This window comes from Phaethon lepturus, unplaced genomic scaffold (genome assembly GCF_000687285.1).
Source record: "Phaethon lepturus isolate BGI_N335 unplaced genomic scaffold, ASM68728v1 scaffold6854, whole genome shotgun sequence".
Taxonomy (NCBI): Eukaryota; Metazoa; Chordata; class Aves; order Phaethontiformes; family Phaethontidae; genus Phaethon; species Phaethon lepturus.
Window position 1 is genome coordinate 9,794 of NW_010536887.1, and position 21,946 is coordinate 31,739.

At 39.8% G+C, this 21,946-nt stretch overlaps 1 protein-coding gene across 1 annotated transcript in view; it reads left to right on the plus strand.

The window, feature by feature from the left end:
* Positions 1 to 21,946, plus strand: part of LOC104620166 (voltage-dependent L-type calcium channel subunit alpha-1C) — a gene marked incomplete at its 5' end in the record, with an annotated part of 120,743 nt that overhangs the window by 472 nt on the left and 98,325 nt on the right. The window contains one exon of the mRNA XM_010286297.1: positions 1,574 to 1,770. Within this exon, the coding sequence (XP_010284599.1) occupies positions 1,574 to 1,770 (197 nt within the window). The remainder of the gene's footprint in view (positions 1 to 1,573; positions 1,771 to 21,946) is intronic.

Here is a 21,946-nt window from a genome sequence, read left to right on the forward strand (position 1 = left end):
ACACAGTAGTGGGCTTTTTAATGTGGACCTGTGGCGCTACAAGTCAGCCTTTCTTTAACAAATCTCCCAGAGGCTCAAGTAACTTTAAAGTAGTGATGAATTCACCACTAGCAGACTGAGCTGCAAATGAGATGGCATCATGGAAATGAACAACTCTTATATCTAATTATTAATCTTGTACACAAATACATCTTCATTTTAAACCAATCATTGTAAAGCAATACCTAATTGAGGCCCAGTACCTTTTTTTTTTTTAATCATGGGCTGTAACTGTGGTTAGAAGTGCAGCTAATATGAAAACAAAATTATATTAATGGGAAGAATCTTTTCACAACAAATCCATCAGGAAAGAACTTTTAAATTATTTACAGAAAGAAATATTCAAATTTCAAAATACTTCAATTGTATTGTCACTCACTCATCTAACCACCTGCTCTTTTTGGTTTGATTTATGCAACTTGAACAGCAGTGATTCCCCGTGTGGTAGTGGGTGCCAATGTCTAGGACCCAGTTCAGCTTGTAACCAAGAAAATGTTGTACAGCAGGAAATTGTTTCAGAAGTTCTGTATTTTCTGCTTTTATAACATTGGTGGATTTCATCTTCTGGAAATGATGCTAAGATTATGATGAATTATCAGTCTGGTTTACATCTTCAAAATGTATATATCTTTGTAGTGTCTGTAATTATTATACATTACAGTATCTAACTCTAATCTTGCTATTTCTGGCATGCTTTAATGATCAGAATGTGATCAGAACTTTAGGAAGTTTTTTGCCATATAAGATGGGAAACATAATTACAGTCTCCCACACACATGCATACCTGCATCTGTTATAAATGTAGCAATAGGCACTGAAATCCATATATTTAAAAAATCCTATTGCAGGAATTTTTGTGTTTATAGAAGTGTTTTCTATAGCATTTTGCATATACCAAAGCGTCTAGGCAGGATTTTTGTATGGGTTCTCGGATCTTTGGAAACACCTGTACAGAATAAGGGGTGGATAATCAACCAATAGATCTTCTGAGTGCCATTGGGCTATTGATAAAATGCCACACAGCTTCTAAACTCCAAAAGAGCAGAGCTCCAGAGACCCTCTGCTGTAATTTAGCAGTAGTCCAGAACCATTATCAACCTATCTCCAGAGCACTGAAACCTGTCTGCTGCAGGGGCTCAGCCTCCTTCAACAGAGTGCCACTCAGTGCTGCAGTTCCCTTCCAGGATTAACCCAGACGCCAGGTAACTGCAGTATGAAAACACCAGTCATAACACGCAGCCTGAAGAAATGTAATAGGCTTGACCTAATGTTCCCTCTCATGTTGAAAGACATTTCAGTTTTGACTGCAAAATTTGACAGCTTGGCCATTATTTCTACACAAAGAATGTGAAGCACAACAAAATATCCCTCTGCTCATTAAAATAAATACAGTTTCTTGTTGTATTCCTAGAGAAAGCTGTCAAATTCACTGCAAAACGTATTTGTCAAAATCAGATATCCTTCACTCACTCATCAGTGTGTCAAATAGCAATTAGCTCTCTTCATCTCTGTTTTCTCCCTCCTCTCCTTTAAGATACGCCTGCAGAAGATGATCCGTCTCCCTGTGCCCCCCAGTCTGCGCATGGGCGGCAGTGTCAGAATGGCACCGAGTGCAAGGCAGGCTGGGAGGGACCTAAGCACGGCATTACGAACTTTGACAATTTTGCTTTTGCCATGCTGACAGTGTTTCAGTGCATCACGATGGAGGGCTGGACAGATGTACTGTACTGGGTACGTATCCGAAAATGATAAGCTGAAAGGCCTGCTCATGTGCTCCAGCTATGTTGAAACTTTGGGGCTTTAGCTTTCTTTCTTGTTATATATAGTGAAGGCATGATTGCTAGCATGGAGCTTTAATTAACTCAGAATATTAGTGGGTAAAATTGAAGGGTTTGTCTGGTGCAGTTAAATCAAATGTAAATGTTGACTTTCCATTGATATTTTAATATTCAAAGATGGCACATGGTTTATTGGTTTGAAGATTTGCAATGTACCTTTGTTGAGCAGAATGTCATGTAAAGATCGTCTCTGCAGGAGTGAAATATCTCATATATCTCCAGATTACTGATGTAGAAGTATTTGTGACAGATAACTGTGTGCTCTACCCATGGCATTAATGTTACAAAGCTACTACGCTGATCAGCTCGTAGGTTTTATAAGAAAGGCCTCACAAATCCTTTTTCATGCCAACACTACTCCAGATTACGACTTTTATCATTATAATATTAGAACAAGTTCTCCTAACTCTGATATTGGTATCAATCATGTTTACACATTTAGCCAAAACATGATATTATCTTTAAATCATAGAATTATAGAATTGTTTAGGTTGGAAAAGACCTTTAAGATCATCAGGTCCAACTGTTAACCTATCACTGCTAAGTCCATGACTAAACCATGTCCCTAAGCACCACATCTACATGTTTTTTAAATACCTCCAGGTATGATGATTCAACTACTTCCCTGGGCAACCTGTTCCAATGCTTGACAACCCCTTCAGTGAAGAAATTTTTCTCATATCCTATCTAAATCTTCCCTGGCATAACTTGAGGCTGTTTCTTCTTGTCTTATTGCTTGTTACTTGGGAGGAGAGACTGACACCCATCTTGCTGCAACCCCCTTTCAGGTAGTTGTAGAGAGCAATAAGGTCTCCTCTCAGCCTCCTCTTCTCCAGGCTAAACAACCCCACTTCCCTCAGCCACTCCTCATAAGACTTGTGCTCTTGACCCTTCAACAACTTCGTTGGCCTTCTTCAGGCACGCTCCAGCACCTGAGTGTCCTTCTTGTAGCGAGGGGCCCAAAACTGAACACAGTATGCTAGGTGTGGCCTCACCAGTGTCAAGTTCTGGAGCACAATCACTTCCCTACTCCTGCTGGCCACACTATTTCTGATACAGGCCAGGATGCTGTTGGCCTTCTTGGCCACCAGAGCACACTGATGGCTCATGTGCAGCCAGCTGTCAATCAGCACCCCCAGGTCCTTTTCCGACGGGCGGTCTCCAGCCACTCCTCCCTAAGCCTGTAGCGTTGCATGGGGTTGTTGTGGCCGAAGTGCAGGACCTGGTACTTGGCCTTATTAAACCTCACACAGTTGGCCTCAGCCCATTGATCCACCTTGTCCAGATACCTCTGCAGAGGCTTCCTTCCCTCCAGCAGGTCAACACTCCCACCCAACTTAGTGTCATCTGAAAACTTACCGAGGGTGCACTCGATTCCCTCGTGCATTGATAAAGATATTGAACAAGACTGGCCCCAAGACTGAGCCCTGGGGCACACTGCTTGTAACCGGCCACCAACTGGGTTTAACTCCATTCACCACAACTCTTTGGGCAGTCTCCTCTTGTGCTTTACCCTAATTCTGGAAGTTTCAATAGCTTTAGTTTCTACCTTGTAATTCTTAGTGTTGGGAAATTCAGTGACAATACAATTATACTATAGGAGTGGAAATCAGATTTAGCCTTCACCTATAAACCAGATATAAACATGTTTCTGGATTCAGCTCTTGCCATCAACTTTTGCAGCAATATGTTATGGTCCAGGAATTTAATTCACATACAGGTCAATCCTGTCTCTATAAGGCTGATCTGAATTATGACTAACTTTGAAGACTGGCATATTATAACACTTGGTTCTCCAAGATGGTAGGATTTCCAGTGTAAATAAAACGTGCTACAGTGCACAATGGAATTTAACTCAAGAAGACTCAAAGCACACAAAAGGATAATCTGGACTGAAGCAGCTTGCGCTGTTAATCAACATCAGCTTCTCTCTTAAACATGAGCCTGCAGCTGCATTCTACCCACCAGTGAGTTAGAGTTTACAAGATTTCCCTTTGAAGATACAGCTTATCTGCAATAGATATTCTCTGTGTGAAACAGCTAGTAGTTCTCTCTTTATCCTCGTAAATTTAAATTAGAATTGTGACTCTAGCTTCCTTCTAGTGCCTGAGATAAAGGGCAGGGATCAAACCACAAGAGGAGTCTAGGTCTCAAAGCACAAAAATTGCCTTTACTTGAAAAGAGGGTATAGATTAATAAAATAATAAAGAAGAATGGAAGTTAAGTCAGAAAAGGAACTGTGCAAAAGTACTCCACTGCTCAACTATGGCTATCTATAATATACCTGTCTTTTTATCACATTTAGCTCACATTCTTCCACTCTTTGTGTGATTCAGAGGATTCATAGGTAGTTCAGGGGAATTAGAAGAGAGAGAAAGATACCAGAAATAAACATGAAAATAGCTTTGGCAGTGTATACCATTTAGTATTGTGAAACCTATCCACAAGTTATCATCATTTTCTCCAAAGACACGTGTTATGAGAGACCCTGCCGATCCCCACACTTTTGGGTCCATGCGTCATTTGTATGACTGGATGTGAATCATTCAGAACTCAGTTATCAGTTATCTCATAACAGAAGCCAAAAGCATATACTCACTTCTGAATGATTTTCTACCATGACTGCTGCAGATGGCCTGATTTTTTTTTTATGGCGTCCCTGCAGCAACCTGGATTTTAGCTGTTGGCTTTTGTTTGGTATTCAGCTAGCTTTTTTCACTGATTTCCTGAGCTGTTCTTTTTTCTTTAGATGCAGAACTGAGACCTGAAATTAATATAGATTGATGGTCATTATTTTTAGGGGCATCCATATAGTTAGACTTTTAGGTTATGGCTTTTATAGAATGCTTGCTTTGGAAACAAAAGAAATATTTGTCATCATCCGTTCCCAGTTATTCCTAGACAAGACTACAAAAGATAAGAGTTAGCACTGCAGATAAAACTTCAGTAACTGAGGAATAGGAACCTTAGTTCATAAAGAAAATAAAATATCATCTATGTTTAAAGGCCATGAACGACAAAGTTTGAGTAAATACCTGAACACCTGTGCTGACAGACATACCCTGTTAAGCTGCTGTAAACAATCCTAAGAGTACTGTTGTCCCATATGACTTTTTGCCTCTCTGTGTTATATTGACAAAGTGGATAGAGGTCAGCTCTGATCAGTGTTTGCCATATGGTAAAAAGGTATCTGAGATGCGATGCGTATTTCCTTCTGCAGAGAGGTCTGTGCTAGGCTGGGGGCAGATGTTGACTGGGCAATTACTACAGGGCATACCTATGAGAAGCACTGTGGCTTTAATATTTATATGTAGAAACAGTCTCTAAACATTCACACTGTAGTTTTATATGTGGGTTTTTCAAACCATATCTATTGTGGTTTATACAGTAAGATTTATAGCCCATGAAAAGGGCATTCTAGCTTAAGCTAGGCAGATCAAAAGGAAGAGTACTTCTGGATAGTAAAGAATAGAAAAGATGCAACATTTCAATTTCTGAGAGTGAAGGAAGAATTTTAGTATGTGGGGTAGGATATAAATATAATTCTACTCCCTGGCCTTTGCCTTTTCAGACAAGGAAGAGTGGACTTGTCGTAGACAATCCATTGGGGGCTGCATCTTCACAGGAATGCAGAGATAGAAGGCTATTTGCTTCTCAAGTAGATAACACTTTGAAAGATCTCCTGGATCTACAGTGAAGTCATGGAAATTAAAAATTGCTTTATTAGGAAATAAATTTGCACAGCTAATTAAATTAGAAATCCAGACTTAAAGATCTCCTCTCTCCAACTACATCCTGAGATAGAGAGTTGGTTGTCCCTTTTGCACTGAAAGGAAAGTACAGATTAAAGAATGGTGTAAGAAAATGTTGCCTGCGAATCAGACAGTTTTGTAGCGCAAAATTTTAGGTGATGATTTTGAGAGGTCCTTCCTTAAACTTAATGATATAAACTAATGGTTTAATATTAAAAGTGCTGAGCATTCAAAGTTGAAACAGACTGTTAGGTCTTTAGCTCCTCTGAAATTCAGGGTAGATACCAAGGCTTGAATCCTGTGTCCTGCTGAGGTCAATGGCAAAATACCAATTAATTTCAAAAGGTCAGGATCTCACCTTCTGTTTTGTAACAGGTCATGCTGTTGAGATTTTCCACATGCAGTCATGTGTACAACAAGAGGGTTTACAGATGCCTAATTGGGGCCTTGGTGTCTGTTGTGTTAGACTTCCAAGGACATATATGTGGATGTAGGGAGTTTTCTTTGTTCCCTCCTTAAATCTGAAAATAAGAGCCTGACCTAAAACTCAGCAGAAAAACAGATAAAGCTCTAGGCTGAATTACTTGGCTGGAAATGTTTAGACAATGGAGAAATTCTCTTGGTTTTAACTCTTCTATAAGTGCTTTTCAATTATATCTTCCTATTTACTGAAAAATAGCTTCTGAAAGGTACCTAGATCTCCGTATTCCTCTCAGTGGGAATGGAGGGAGCTTAGCACATTTCAGCATGTTGCCCTGAATAATATACTAGTAATTTCATGAAACCTATGTCTATCTTGTGCCACACTTTGCAAGCTTAAACCTGCATGTATAAAAGTTATAAAGCTGTGTGACACTTCCATAAGCCCTGGACTCCTAATCCACTTAGTAGCTCTTCAAATTTTACATTCAGTTTCCTGCTTCCTTCTTCATGCTTCCCCTCATGCCTCCTCTAGCTTTTCACCTCTGTTAGTGAAACCTGTCTCTCATGGAGTACTATTTCCCAGCCTGTGATCCGCATCCTCACAAAAAGATAATCAGAGACAGGAAAGCAATAAACTTTTATTCCCTAGGAGGACTTGACATCAACAAGACCAATACTCTTTCCAATCTTCTCTCTCACTCAGCAGATAAGATTTGTGAGTAGATTGGCTTCTTTTGAAATGTGAAAGAAAAACGTTAGGGGAAACAGTTTGACACTGCTACAGTGGCATATATTTACCAGGGAGCCAAATTTTTAATGTAAAAAAACTATATTGGACAGGATCAAAATCCGTGCAAAACAACCGTGTTGAGTCTTCGCTGAAGAACTGATCTTTGTTGAAGGGAGCAGTACGTGTTTATAGGAGCACATCTCCTACACTGCCGCAGTCTTACAAGGTTTACTTCATCCCAGTATAACTGCCAGGTAGCTTTGTCTCATAGACAGTCAGTTCATAGAATCATTTGAGTAGACTGGCACCTCTTATGATATGTCACATCATAATTTTTCATATGCCTTGTAGAAAGATTGAGCTTATTATTCTCAAAACTCTCCTTAATGTGTGATCAGCTAGCATTAGCAGTTTGCTCCCTTGTGCAGGCACCGAGGCCCATTTCTGAAGACCCCTCAGTCTTGGAAACTTCCAGCAGCAGATGCAAATCCAAATGTTACAGATTGAGTCATTGGGTATTTTGTAATCTGTCTCTGCTGCAGTCTGTCATTTCTTATTGTCTTGTTGACTAAAGAGGAAAATTAATTCCTGTGCAGTTTGTAACATCCTGTTTAAGTATTTATAGGCATTTGTTGTCTTCCCTTAATCTTTTTCTAATCTGAGTAGATTCAGTTCTTCCAACCTTCCCTAATGAGGCTTCTTTTTAATTATTTTTAATCAGTTTCTTACTGTCCTTCAGGGGAAGCTTCTCTTCTGAGTTAAATACAATTCGGACAGTGCCCTGTCTCTAGAAAGGCTTTCATCTTTGTGTGAAATCTGCTCCCTGCAGCTGGAGCCCTGTGACACCGCATTGCAAAACTGCCCACTGCAACCTCCGTGTTACATGCCTGGTCTCTCCGCTCCCCTGCATCTAAGGGGATGGAGGGGAAATAGAGCGCAGAGCAAGTGCAAAGCGCAACTATACGTTGTTGCATTGGGCTATCCATACTGCTGGGTAGTGGAGAACCTGATCCTGGGATGTTCTGTGTACACTTTGCCCATTACAGCTTGAATTCTCAGATCAAGTAATTGTACTTGATCTGTTTGATGATGATTAATAATGAGCAGCCTTGAGCCTGCCATCGTTTTTGGAGTATTGGCTTTGTCCCGTGTTGTTTGGGCAACGCTTCAGAATGCTTGGTTGAGTGTCTGAAAATGACGTGCAGTGCCTCCAGGGACAGTTTACCTCCAGGCTCTAACTGTAAACTAAAGAGTGTGGTATTATTCTACATGGACTAAAGCCAGGTCTGGATGAAATCCAGGGCACTAACCTGTCCTTGCAAGAGATGCCTGAACTGTCACATAATAAGTTGACTCCCTGAAATTTAACTGAACAAGCCTTGGTAGGCTTGCCCGGCACCTAGGCAAGAAAATGTTTTAGTAGTCTAAAACTGCTTAAAGCCACCACAATGTAGTGCATCGCTGGAAACATTCAGCAGTATCACATCTCCCAAGGACAACACAGAGTAGCATATATAGATACAGTGGGTTAAACAGGCTGTCCTGGGAGATAATTCCATCTCTGAATCTGTGCAATCATACTTCCAAGAGTCACTAAATGAGCTTGAAACTGGAGCTCACAGTCACCCTTACAATTCCCATTGTGAAATCCAAATGAAACAAACTGGACAACAGATATCATTTATTTTGCTGACAGCATTGACATATCTTGTGAGCTTTTCTCATCCCCCCACAGCCTATTGCAGCCAGTGAGGAAGATGATGTGAGGAATACAGAGATTTTGCCACAAATTTGCCATTAAACGCAGAGCTGCAACCCCCAATTTTTGCCAGCTGTGTTTTTCTTTCTAACCCTTTATTCTTGCAGCACTTTGGCTTGAATTAGTAAGGTTTTCCACACAAGAGAATGATCTGATTCTAAGAATATAGCTGTCTACGTGTTTCCATGGTGTTTATTCCCCATCCACCCCCACCCCTACAAGAAAATGTTGGGCTTTTATTGTTGTGGGGTTGAGGTTTTTTAATCATCTTTTTGGCAGGGTTTTGCATGGATGTGAAAAATTTACAAAGAATAAGCATGCAAGTATGAGCATCCCATCTCTGTGACTGCAGAGGTTATTTCACCTCCATCTGCTGTAACAGTGGTGGGTAAGGGGAGAGGGACCATAGTTCAGAGCACTGAAGGGCCGCAGCATTAATGCAATGAAAAAGCAGTGTCCACACCTAATTTGCATAAATTCTGACCTAAATCTGTTTTCCTTTTTCTCATGAACAACTGCACATATGACTGTCACAGTTGCCCATACTGCCACCTTGAAAGTGAGTAACAGCAGTGACTTGCTCGTTGCCACCTGCCAAAAAACCCTGCTGCTGAACATTTGTTCAATACAAAATAGACACTTACTGTTTGAAATGAAGTTTTCATGGACCCTTCAGACCTCAGCTTTGGACCTCTCAGCCCTATTCCTCTATATGGAAGGAAACTCTCCATTAAAATAAGCTTCTTCGGGTTGGTTATGGGGAGGTGTTAGTGCTGCCCAGTGCTCCTGCGTGGGAAGGACCTCTCTAATAGCCCTGTCTTTCTGTTGCCCTTTCTCTATTCTTTCTTCTTTTGTTCTTCCTTAGACTTTTTCCTTATTGCTGCTGCCTAATCACCACAGAGACCTTTCTTGTCTTTAATCTTTTATCCCAGAGCTATAAAATTAGGAGTTAAGCTATTGGGACACTTCTATATGACTTAGGATTTTGAGTGCCTCTGTGGGTGCACTACCTGGGCCCTACTACCAGTTTTTCAAGAACTGATGGTTGTTGCCTACTGAAACAACTGCCTTCAGAGTTGTTAAGTTTGGACCCATATCCACAAATAACGGACTTTCGTTTATTATCTAGACTCTGGAAAACAAAAAGACTGAGGAATATGCCCAAGGTCAGAACACAGGTGGTAGCTCTAGAACTGACATTTTACAAAACTCATGTTTATTTTGTGTTTAATTTGTTTTGGCATCTTGTTTTCAAGACAAAGGGCAATACAACTAATCTCTCACCAATCTTACTGTGAGTAATAAGTCTTTCCTGCCTGCAAAGAGAGTTGGTCCGCTAATATTGGCTTATTCATTGATTACAGTGAGATTTCTGCTTGAGCAGGACTTGAGGTCTCAGTATGATAGGTGGTCATACCGTCATAAGTGTATAGTTTAAATGCACCCATGGATTCCTCTAGAGCTGTCTCCTTCTAACTCCAATCCTCTGAACTGCACCCAAATTGGAGTTGTAAAAAACAATATTGGGCACATACCCCTAAAGATGTAAAGTGACCAGAAGTAGAAAATGAAGGTTTTAGGACTCAATCAGAGGAATATTTACCACAGAACATCCACACTGTGGATTTTTAAAGCATATCTAGAAGAAATCTGTCCTGGACATCTTGCTGATCTTGCCTACTTGGTGGTGTTGATAAGATCCACAAGAAAAAGAGAAGGGGTGGTCTTGTCTGCTGATAATGCAAGTTGCACCTCATTCAGGCTCTTTGATAGTAGTTTCTCCAGTGAACCTCTAATCTGTGAGTGGCTAGTGTGCCTGTAAAATGAAAGCTTATTAGCTGTGTGCTATGAGTTCTAGATATTGTACATTTTATTTGAGGCTTTTGGGTGTGGTTTCACAACTGAAAGCAGGATTCATCATCTGAAATGTAGAATGGATTTCTAGGAATATCATAGATTGGGAACTGGCTACAAAGAAAACTGGAATATACTGATCAAGTGCAAAAAAAGAATCAACAGTCATGCTCCACTTAGTAAAGAAGGTGGTGATTATCTACAGCTTACAGTACTGTTTTTAATTATCTTTATTTTTAAGGACTTAATTGACTATGTAAATCTAAGAACAGTATGTGCTTGTGTATTCCTATGCATGCAACAATCAGTGCTTTTCTGATATACTTGCGGTAGAATTTGCTATCAGTCTGCACTGAGATAAATAGAAGCAGTTATAAAACAGCAATACAGTAAAACAGGCAGACAATCCTTTCTGGATAATCAGCCATGCAAATGTAAATACAAACTGAACAGAGATAGGAAGGAAAAACCCAGAATTCTAAGATGAAATTAAATCTTTAGATTTGGAAACCCACCATCCTAGGGGGTATTTTCATGCTTGAAATCAGCACTTTATTCTTTTGGAGTGAATTTCCAAAACCTTTAAAAGATGAAAGGTTTTTAAGTAACTGAGCAGCAGTAAGAGATGGAACTGCTGCAGTAGCTATAATGAAAGAACTATCAGCCCTGTGGCTAAATAGCTTTTGGGCTTTTGGATGACTTTTTCAAAGATCAACCCTTTCCTTTTAAAGGGAAAAAAAGCTATACGCACTTATGTGGGAACAAGGCAACTCACGTAAAGCTCTGTGACTTCCATCTCTGGAGGCCTGAATTCAAATCCTGATTAAGCCACAGGAGTCCAAATAATTTTGGGGGGTCACTACGTGGCAGTTCTGCAAATTGCAAATTCCCCCAACAAGATAACGCACTCATGTAATCGGTCACGTGAGAGAATGGAGAGCCTTAATGGGTGCTGTTGCCTGTCATCGGCAGAACACTGCAGATGGATCAATGACATGATTCGCCTTGAAGTAGATCTACTGTTCAGGAACCAAGAAGAGTAGCGTAATAAGAAGGCAAAAATAATGACACTACTGATGTTAGCTGCTGAGAAGAGAAGAGGTAGGGAAAATGGTCTGTCAGCTATCTATATCAACAAGCAGAATCGATCAAGAGCAAGGGCTTGGCATACTAGACTCCAGCCTGTGTTTGTGGAAAGTCCTAAAGAGCTGCTCAGCCTGGGCCTAGTCTCTTTAAGAGCTCTGCCTGGGTCAGTGTATGGCCTGTTCTTTCCTAGCAGGTCTGTATGACAGTCAGCCTCAATGCAGACACAGAGTGACCTGAGCCACCATCGGAAAAAAGCAAAAAAACCAAACAGCTCTTGGGGGAATAGTTTAGAGGGAATTATTTACATCCTCAAAGTGCAACAGTTCCAGCACACACTAGAATGAGAGCTGGTTTATCACTTAGCAATAAATGAATTTCAGTATTTCACTTTTGGGTAACATGTTCTATGCCAAACTGAATTGAAATATATTTTTTTTTCTCTTTTACATATTAAACCTGGAGAAAGAGAGTGAAGTAGCAAAGCAGGAGGTTTATTGGAGCTCAGAATTTCTCTGATGTAAGGGATTCTCTCTGTGTAACTAATGTTTTCAGTGGGAGGTCAGAATCCCTGTATTGCCAAACATGCTGCAGAGATACATAGCCCCTTCCAGTTTTCACAGAAAAATAGAGAAGTCCCACAAGAAAGCACAAAGAGTTCAGGTGGAATGAGGGGAGGGGTAAATGATAGCATCCTGATTATTTCTATTTTCCCTCCCCTAGTAGAGTTGACTATAGGAATTTCCCAATGGTACTTGCACTAATAAAATTTAATATGCTGAGATTTTGTCAGCAAGATCCACTTTTCAGATTGTTGATTTGCCATGGTAATCCATGTCCCTTTGGAGCATTACCAGTGCTAATAAATTTTGCAGCTTTGTGAGAACAAAACCCAGTAACACCGCTGTTTTCTTTAAGTCAAGGGAGAGCCTAGCTTTTTTACCTCTATTTTGAAATGAAAAGTGTGAAGTCAAATGCCAGTGGCCTTTGCCATCAGTTGAAGTTGTACAGTAAACTTGTGTGATGGCCACCTAAAATTATAGATTTAATTAAGACGGTAATAAACACACCCAAGTCAGTATTGCCCCCTATGGTCTCCAGCAAGCACAAACTTCGTGCCATAGAAGTATGGGATCAGTAAGCATTTTCAGCACAAATAGCATGCAGTGGAAAAACAGTTCAGCTCAATCATTGTGTGCCACAGACAATTTGACCTGCTGGTATTTGAATTCAAGTTTTAATTCTCTTCCCACTCTCAGACAGAGACCTTAATATCTCCCATAACAGCTCAGTCTGTTCAAGAACAGCTGACTGCAAAAAATAGTGTGCACCCAAACCAAAAACAGCCGAAACATGAATGTAGAACTTTACTAAAAAATGCAATAGTGTTGTGGAGTCCAGTGGTTATGTACTGGGGCTAAAAAACACAGTGGGAAGGATTCAGTGTCAGCATACAGTATCAGTAATCCAGTGCTAGGTGGTTGAAAGTTGGGTTTTTTTGTATGTGTCTCAGACTTTATACAGTCTTTCCCAGCTGAGAAAGTTTACATGTCCTTGAAAAGGTGCAGCCAGTATTTAATGAATGATGAAAATATGACTCAGTGCTGTTAGAAAGAAATAAGCTTGGCAAATCCCACTGGTAGCAATGCACTTCCCGCATACTGTATGCAACAAAAAGCAAATACAGTTTGCTTCACATCTTTCATGTGTTCTCCATTGAAGGGAGTTCATATAACAGCAAAACAGCATTCCACTGTGATTGTATAATTTCAGAGAAGCTCAAACAGCTATTTTACCTGTTTTCACTTTGCCATCAAGCAGCTGGCATGGTTATAAGGCAGTGTTTCTAGATCTCCTCTCTAGCCTTGCTCTTGCACAGGTTGCAGCAGCCTGGTAGGGCTCTTCTGCGGGACTCCTGTGGGACTCCTGTCTTTACACAGTCTCCCCAAGAAGTTCAAGACAATCAAGGTGTATCTTTTGCAGGAGTGTGTGCTCTCATAACTCTGAGGTTGAGCCCAGCACTGCTTTCACTTGTCTTCTCTATAGTGCTGTGTGGAAAGCTTGGTCAGCTCTGGAGACTTCATCCTCTTGTCAGGGAGATCAGGCAACATAGCAATGAGCTATAGCTATACCCGAAGTTTCCCTAAAGTACACCAGGAATTACGGTTCACCTGAATTAGAGCAGATGTACTTGGGTGAGGACATCTACAGCAGATTCAGCATAGTCTTTGTTAGCAGGGATGAAGAAGAAACCTCTGCAGAATCCATCTTCTCAGATCTGTCTGCCTTCTTCCCCTTCTCTCTTCTGGACTCATCTCCCATTGCTGCAGTTTCTTTGATTCTTTCTCAAGGGTTTTCTGTTGCAAATTAATCTCTCCCCTTGATGTTTCTGTTGTCCTCATCAAGGCAGTCCTTTCCAGTTAATGGCTCCATTGAGCTCCTGCAGAGTTCTGTACAAATTGCCAGCATTTCTAGCTCAGAGTGGAATTTTAATTTGCTCTTTCCATCACTACAGAGCATACAGAACAACTGGGGAACCAACATACACATAGGAATCTTATTACTCTTGCCACTGCCCACGTATGATGAATCTTGCCTACATTATTTGCTGTTATCCTACAGCGACCATATAGCAGAATGGACCAGAATATGTCTGGAGCATTCTCTGCCCTGGTTCATGATCCCTGTGCACGTGTCTTCATCCCGCTCTGTCTTGCCTTTCTCCTGAAGACACTCTGAAAAAAAGGTTATAGATATCTGTATGTACATATAGAATGAGCCTACAGAATTTGTAGAATTCCATGATTGAGATAACACAGTAAGAAGAGCCTTAAATGTAAGTGCATGGAGAGAACAACTGAGCTTAAAATTTGCCTTCTACTTCAGTACTTCAAAATAGAAGAAATACGATTGTCAAAACAACTAATTTTTAACAGGCGCAACTGATCGAGTACTTCTCCCTCCTTTGAGTGTCAGCAGTTCAGACTGAAGCTGGGTTGAATTCTCCAGTCTCTCCTTTGCATCCATCTGATAGCGCCAGCTAGAGAATGCAGAGGATTTCAGAACAGTCATAAGGAGCAACTGTGGCTTGGCGTCCCTTTAAGACTCTTAGGCTATTGATGCTTAGAAAGAAATTCTACCCAGAATAAGAGCAAAGGCATCCAGAGTCCTTTGCTTATATTTTATGCTATTCAGAAGCAATTTTATTCCATTGTTCCTAAGTCCATAAAAGCAAGTCTAGTTTATTTTAGTTTTTATATTTTTGCTTATTACAAGGTTTGGGGGTTTGTATTTTTTTTACCCCTAACTCTGTCCTTTTGCCTTGAGCCAGCTCTTAAATTCCCATTCCTTATCACCTGTCTTAAAGACTCAGGGTGGCTGAAAGAGTATTTCAGGTTGACAAGATAAATTATGATACTTCTCACAAGGTACTAGAATGTCTAGGCAGAAATGCTTTATTTTTTTTTGTCATTTTTTTAGTCGCTATGTACATTAAACTTCTAATTTTTCCCAGGCAATTTCAGAAAAGAAGCTCTTTATCGTATATTTCTCCCAATCCTGTGCCCCATTCCATTCAAGCAAAGCACTTATGCATATCAATTCATTTCTGCTGGTAACAATAATATTGACTATTGACTTCAATGGAATTATTCATGTGCCTTAAATTATGCACATACATGAGTACTGGATTAAAAACCAGCCAGGCAAAGACAACTAATTAGATTTAAAATATTGAAGGATCTGCAACTGGAATCTTCATCCTTAGGTTAATAATGCACTAAGTCTAAATCCAGCTTTAAGGATATATGATGGGTAATAGGAAATATGATCCTTTTCTTGCTCCTTCTGTGAACGGTGAAGTCAGATGGATACATGCTGTGTATAGACTTACTTGAGATGTATGTGGAGACCAGCCAGGAATTTCTCAAGTAAAAATGTGCTTTTTTCATGTCTTTATTGACATCAAACAAATCAGCAGATTCAGGATGTGTAGGATTTCAGTGCTAAAGAAGCAACCCCATATTTTGCCCTGCAGGTTAGAAAAAGTGCTTATGGAGCCTAACATACACAGAAAGTCAATTTTAGTACTGTGTCCCTTTCTACTGTACCTTTAGTTCTGTGTCATCTCATTGAAATCTTTCTGGGGCTTCTTTTAAGCATTTATAGTTTTGTGAAGAAGTTAGAAATTGGGAATAACAATGTGTAATTTCCTTGTTAAAAGCAATATCTTAAGTGGTGGGGCTTACAGTAAGTTGCAAAATACATAATTAATATATTTATCACAAATATTACATTTAAAAAACAGTATAACGTAAGCAATGTACTGTTTAGGGACCAGAGAAAAAGACAATGTGCAAGACTTGTTGCCAAAACTAACCAACAATACTAAATTTGTGCATATTTAGGGGTTGGTTTATTTGTGTCATGGTCTCAGTAGTCACAGTCCAATTACCCACCTACCAGTTGCTTAAGACCATGACCGAGACAGTTGTCAGGTATCTTAGATCTCTAAGGCAAAGAAGTTGAGAGAAAGAAAGGAGTCAAACCTTCACATCACAAGTCCTCTGCCTGCTCTGACTACTAGCAAGAGCTTTCAAGGCAAAGGCTGCAAGTACTGCAGAGCCAAGGTGTTCTTAAGCCCACATCAGCTCTGCAGTTGAGAAGTTAACCAGAAGAGAATGATTCATTGAGCTAACAGTTTCTTTTTTGTTTGCAGAGCAGCCTCAAAAATCATGCTATCACTAGTTACACTCGTTAGCTGGATGTTCTTAGGAACTGCCAGCAATATCCTTTTTCTCATTTGGGATGAATATTTTGTTCCTCAGCTATTTCTGCTGGTGTAATATATCTAGCATGAGGAAAGGTAGAAAAATTAATCTTTAGAGTTTTTCTTCTTCACTGGACAAATTTATCCAGACACTTTCTGGAAAATTCACACCACCTTAGTTAACATCTGAAAGGTTACATTGGTTTTATGAGGCATTTGTTTTTTCCTGACTGTATGAATGCAAAATATTTTAGTCAGTTGTGAAGTTTCAGAAACAAAGCAAAGCTTTAACTATCATGAAAGCAGTGCAAAGATATAATGGAAGCCAAAGAAATAATAGAAGAGTAGGAGTACTTTCCTTTCTAGGCCACATAGTCCTTGCCTGAGATGTAGGATTTACCGATTATCTATTAGATTTTTTTTTTTTCTTCAATATTGTCAACACAGCCGTAGCTGTGAAGAGTGAAGTTCCATCCTCTGTTTATTTTTGTATTTTACTTGAGTTCTGATTAAAAATTTTTGGGGAAAATGTTTTTCCCTCACAGTCCAAAATAGTGCATCACCCTATAAAAAACGTTTCTAGTATTGTTTAAGCAGAGTTTAAAGTTGTAGTTCCATGAGCATATGTGTGAATGAAGTGCATTCACCCAAATATTCATGGGAAGGGAAGGAAAGAGGGAGTGTAAAAGAAAAATTAGTGTTTTAATCCAAACCTCTTTACTTTGTAATTGATCAATGATAAATATCTGAATCTCACATTAGTACACGCATGGTCCTGCATGTATCTCCTGAGCCATGCCTGCCAACAGGCTGCCATTTGATCTTTGATGTAAGCTGAGGAAATCACTTCTACACATCCTTATAAGTTATGAAGGTGCTTAAGTATTTTTCCTGAAGAAGATGTTTTTCAAATTGAAGGCTTCAAGCAGGAAGATATATTCAGCAACATTTAAGTGTTACCTCTTCTTTCTGCTGTCTCCTGCTCCCAATATTCTCCAATTTTATATCATTATGAGAAAGATTGGTTTCAACTAGAGATCTTGCTACTGGCCATAACCATTACATTTGGCTAGATAATTTCCTGAGGCAGTGAATTCCACAGATAGGCTGCATAACACAGCGTTGCTACACAAATTTTCCAAATTTACTGCCCTTTAAATTTATGAGTACTCTGCTGCTCTTGATTAATGTTACTCTGTGAAAGGTTATACACTTCATTATAGAGTGCTTGAAAAACTTGACTTGTATTTTAAAAAGGCTATCATAACATTCTGTGGTCATTAGAAATCAATTGGCAATTTGTTCAAGAAGTAGAAGCCTAGCCCTGGTGTACTAGCTAACTTTCTGTTAAGCTGCAGAAGACGAGTTCATTTTTTTCTTCAGCTTGCTGCTTTCCAGTGGCAGCTGCCTTTCTATGATGGATTAAACTTTTCCTGTAACCTTCAGTTATTTTTGAAAGATGTTTGGCACAAAGATGTCAGGGTGTGGGTGTGAATTGTAAAATAAGCAGAATATAGTGAAATGTGTCTACCCCTCCTATTATGTGACCGAAAGACCTCCACTATGTGCTTGATGATGCTCAACCATTATGTTAATAGATAGTATGCCTCAACATTATCTTTGAACTATGCTGCCTGTGTAGTGAATGAGATACTTGCAAAACATGGGCCTGTTGGAATGGGTCCAGAGGAGGGCCGCAAAAATGATCAGAGGGATGGAACACCTCTCCTGTGAGGACAGGCTGAGAGAGTTGGGGTTGTTCAGCCTGGAGAAGAGGAGGCTCTGGGGAGACCTTACTGCAGCCTTCCAGTTCTTAAAGGAGGCTTATAAGAAAGAGGGGGACAGACTTTTTAGCAGGGCCTGTAGTGATAGGACAAGGGGCAATGGTTTTAAACTGAAAGAGAGCAGATTTCGACTAGATATAAGGAAGAAATTTTTTTACACAAAGGGTGGTGAAACACTGGAAGAGGTTGCCCAGAGAGGTGGTAGATGCCCAACCCCTGGAAACATTCCAGGTCAGGTTGGACGGGGCTCTGAGCAACCTGATCTAGTTGAAGATGTCCCTGCTCATTGCAGGTGGCTTGGCCTAGATGACCTTTAAAGGTCCCTTTCAACCCAAACTATTCTATGATTCTATGAAAATGTGACAGACTATTATCCCCGAGGAAAAAAAAATCTCTAAACAAGTAAAGCATGCTTATCTCCTGTGGCTTACCAATATTTCTTCACCTGTGTCTTCCGAAGAACCAGAAGACATAGACACAAAGGTCTACTTATAGACATAGATAGACTTTTATTCCTTGTCTCCTACTGAAACTTCTGGTTGTAATTATGATCAGCAAACTACAGAATTAAAAATATTGGTGTTATTTTTAGGAGGTTATCTGTATCATTAAGAGAAAAGCCTTCAACTGGATGTTGAAATGCTATAGTCACAATAGCAGTTAAGGATGCTTGGCAAAGGAAGAGCTCTTCCCCAGTACACAACGTCCATCAGACGTCAAATATGCTGAAATACCCTCTTTTTGTCATGGCACTGAGTGTTTTCTTTGACAGTGAGGCAAGGTAGTATCCCACTTTGCAGATTGGAAAGCTGAAGCATAGTGAGCCAAAATGATGTCCCACGGTGCCAGAGAAAGTATGTAGCAAATCAGGAGAAAGAATCTAAGATCTTTATTTCTGACGTCTCTGAGAGATGATGCATTAAAGTACCGTAGACAACAGTACAAAATATATTTTGCAGACCTCATTTCTTGCACTCAGTAGTGTGCAAATGGTAACACTCCTGATCTTGTCATGACCCTCTGCAGCTTCTCCACTTCATAATTAGGAAAAATCAGCTCTACTAGCTAACCTAGGCGTGCGGTGAAAGCCTCTAGCTGCAGTCAACAGGACATGGGTATGCATACGCACGTGATTAATAGCTATGTATTTGCAGAATGATGATAAATTTTCAGGAAGCAGTTTCACTTAAACACAGGTGCAAGATTTTTAATAACTGTATGGGAGCATTGTTCACTTGAGGACAGTCCATCCTAGACTTCTAGGATACTTCCATTTTGGAGGAAGCATTTCCAGATTTTTTGGAATGATACAATCTTAGCCAAGAATTTAAAATTTCTTAAATGTTGATACATTGCTGTTACTGTTTTGAGTAAGTCTATTTCTTTTTTTTCCCCCAAATTCTGCCAAGCAGCCTATATCTCAGCATTTATCCTGCAGATTTTTTTCAAGAGCAAATAGTAAGCTCACAGTGTACCGTCTCCTTATCAAAGGGTTTCTGTTAACATAATTTACCAAATACCTAATGTTATATCGACATATAACATACATTCCTGTCACCTGTGGCTCAGTCCCACGATGTATGAAATAATCTCACCTTCTACTAAAGAGAGACGTGAGCACACCAAACATCGGGACTCCAGCAACAGAGGGACAGACTCAGCTGTCTGCCAAATACTGATGGTTTCTCGACACTTGAGAAGCTATCACTCTCTCTGCCTCTCAGCTTCTCTGTTACGTACATGACTGGGCAATAAAAAGGAGGTGAACAGCTGACCTCCTAAATGTTCAGTCTGAGAAATCCCAAATGCTCTGCTGTACCAGAATGCAGGTCTAATTTTTTCAAGACTAATTTGTGCTGATGCTAGCTGGTACAATCGTTATGCAATTGTGCAGGCATTGGGAATAGCCAGAGTACACTAGTTATATACTTTACCAGGCCACGACAGAAGCTTTTGACCATCTGGAAATTTATTCATGCCAGAGTAGTACAAAAAGCAACCCTGACATGCACCTGAATTCTGTACCCGGCACCCTGGCATTTGCTATTTAGGTTTCACTTGTACCACAACTTTGAGAAGTTCTGCTTTTCCAGCTAACTTTCCCAGCTGACAAAAAAAGCCTGTCAAGAGTTAAATACCATACAGTTGAGGCTTTTTTATCACCATCTTTCATAAGTAGAGGGAAGTCGAGCTGTCATTGTGCCTGTGCTGGTAAACTCTTACGGCAGTTTTTCAAAGTCATTCATACTCATTGTTTGTGTGGGTTGCCTAAATAGATAATGGTGTTCTTTCTAGAAGAGAGGGGATGTTAAGTCTCACTTTCTTTACTTAATTGCAGCTTGGGCAGTTACATTTGCCTGCTTGATTTCTCCACTGTGTTTTCATGTTAATATTTGCTTCCATCTTTTTATACTACGATGTTTTGTTCTCTTTAAAACGCTGGTGTGTTTTACACAAGAGGTGTCTACTTTTTGGTCATGTGGGATGAAATGTGGCTTGCAAACATAAAGAGTAATTAGCATTATTTATAAACTAACTGAACAATTCTACAGAAGTATTAAAAGGGAAGCTGGCTAATAAGCTTAGGAAATGTTAGACGTACAGGTACTCTCTTCTGACCACCACGTGTATTAATCCGGTGAGGAAGGAGCTGATGAACTGTTTTCACAGAGGCAGATTTTGAGGTTATTTTTTAATGAGTCTGCTTCAGTTCAGTTGCAGCTGAAGGAGCCCTGAGATAGAGTCGTGGATCTGCCCATTGACTGTGGACTGTTGCCAGACAAGGACTTTAGTGACTGTGCTTTGAAAGAAAAATGGATAATGGACTTCCATCCACAAAGAACTGATTATATTAGTGTTACTCTCCTGCCTTGTCTTACTGAAGGTTTGAAATTCCTTTCTTGAGTTGTTATGAGTCTTGAGTCAGATCACCTCCCCTGAAGTGTGTCTCAGTGTCCATGTATGGAAGAATATTTCTTCTGTGATCACAACAAATGCTTAGGTTGCAAAGGAGAGAGCATTTTCCTGGAAGGTAGAGGACAACATATGATAAAATTTTGAAAAGCATGGAAAACAAAGGAACCTACGTTGTTTTATGCCTTTAGGTACTTTCAAGTCTGTAATTTACATTCATAAATCATTTTAGTGCTCCTGACAATGTTAACGACCATCTGTTTCTTTAACGATGCTATGTCTGGCTCAGGAGCTAAGTGTTTATGAAGAATAAAGAAGGGACTCTGATATTTTTTTATACCAACATGAAAGTGAGATTCTACCAAGGTATCCAGAAATTTTCGAAAATTTTGAACTTTGAAGGACACTTCAAGATAAAATAGTGTTTCTGTACTAGATTCTTTTAGAACATATGCAATATTTTATTATGTGCTAGAGTTGCTCTACACATAATACAAGTTCTGGTGCTAAAACAATAAATAGTTTGCCTGCTTCATTTGCAGATGCTTGTAGTAGTGTGAAATATATATATATATAGTGTGAAATCAGCTTATAATCTCACATTCTCCGAGTATTCAGTTGTGTAGGAATCACATTTTGAAGGAGAGATTCATTCTTGAAGGAGAGAAAGGAAGTTTATGGGAAAGCTTTAGAAAACACTTGACCAGAACAGAACATGGTGTGCCTTGAAAGGACCTTCCTCAAAAGCACACAGCTACCTCCCTCACTGTACTAAACTGTGAAGGTTACTCGAGCATTGCCAGGGAAAGATCGGTATTTGCCCACAGTTGCCACATGCTTCTCTCAGAGGTATGTATAGCAGTGCTACCCTTGGGAAGTAAACGTGATCCGAAAACACATGGTGGCAATGCTTAGAAAAAACTAGCGATATTTTCACTGGCAGCAAAGAGTCATACGTATGTGCAGCAGTTAGAAGTTTAGAAGTCATCTGATGGGCCCTTGT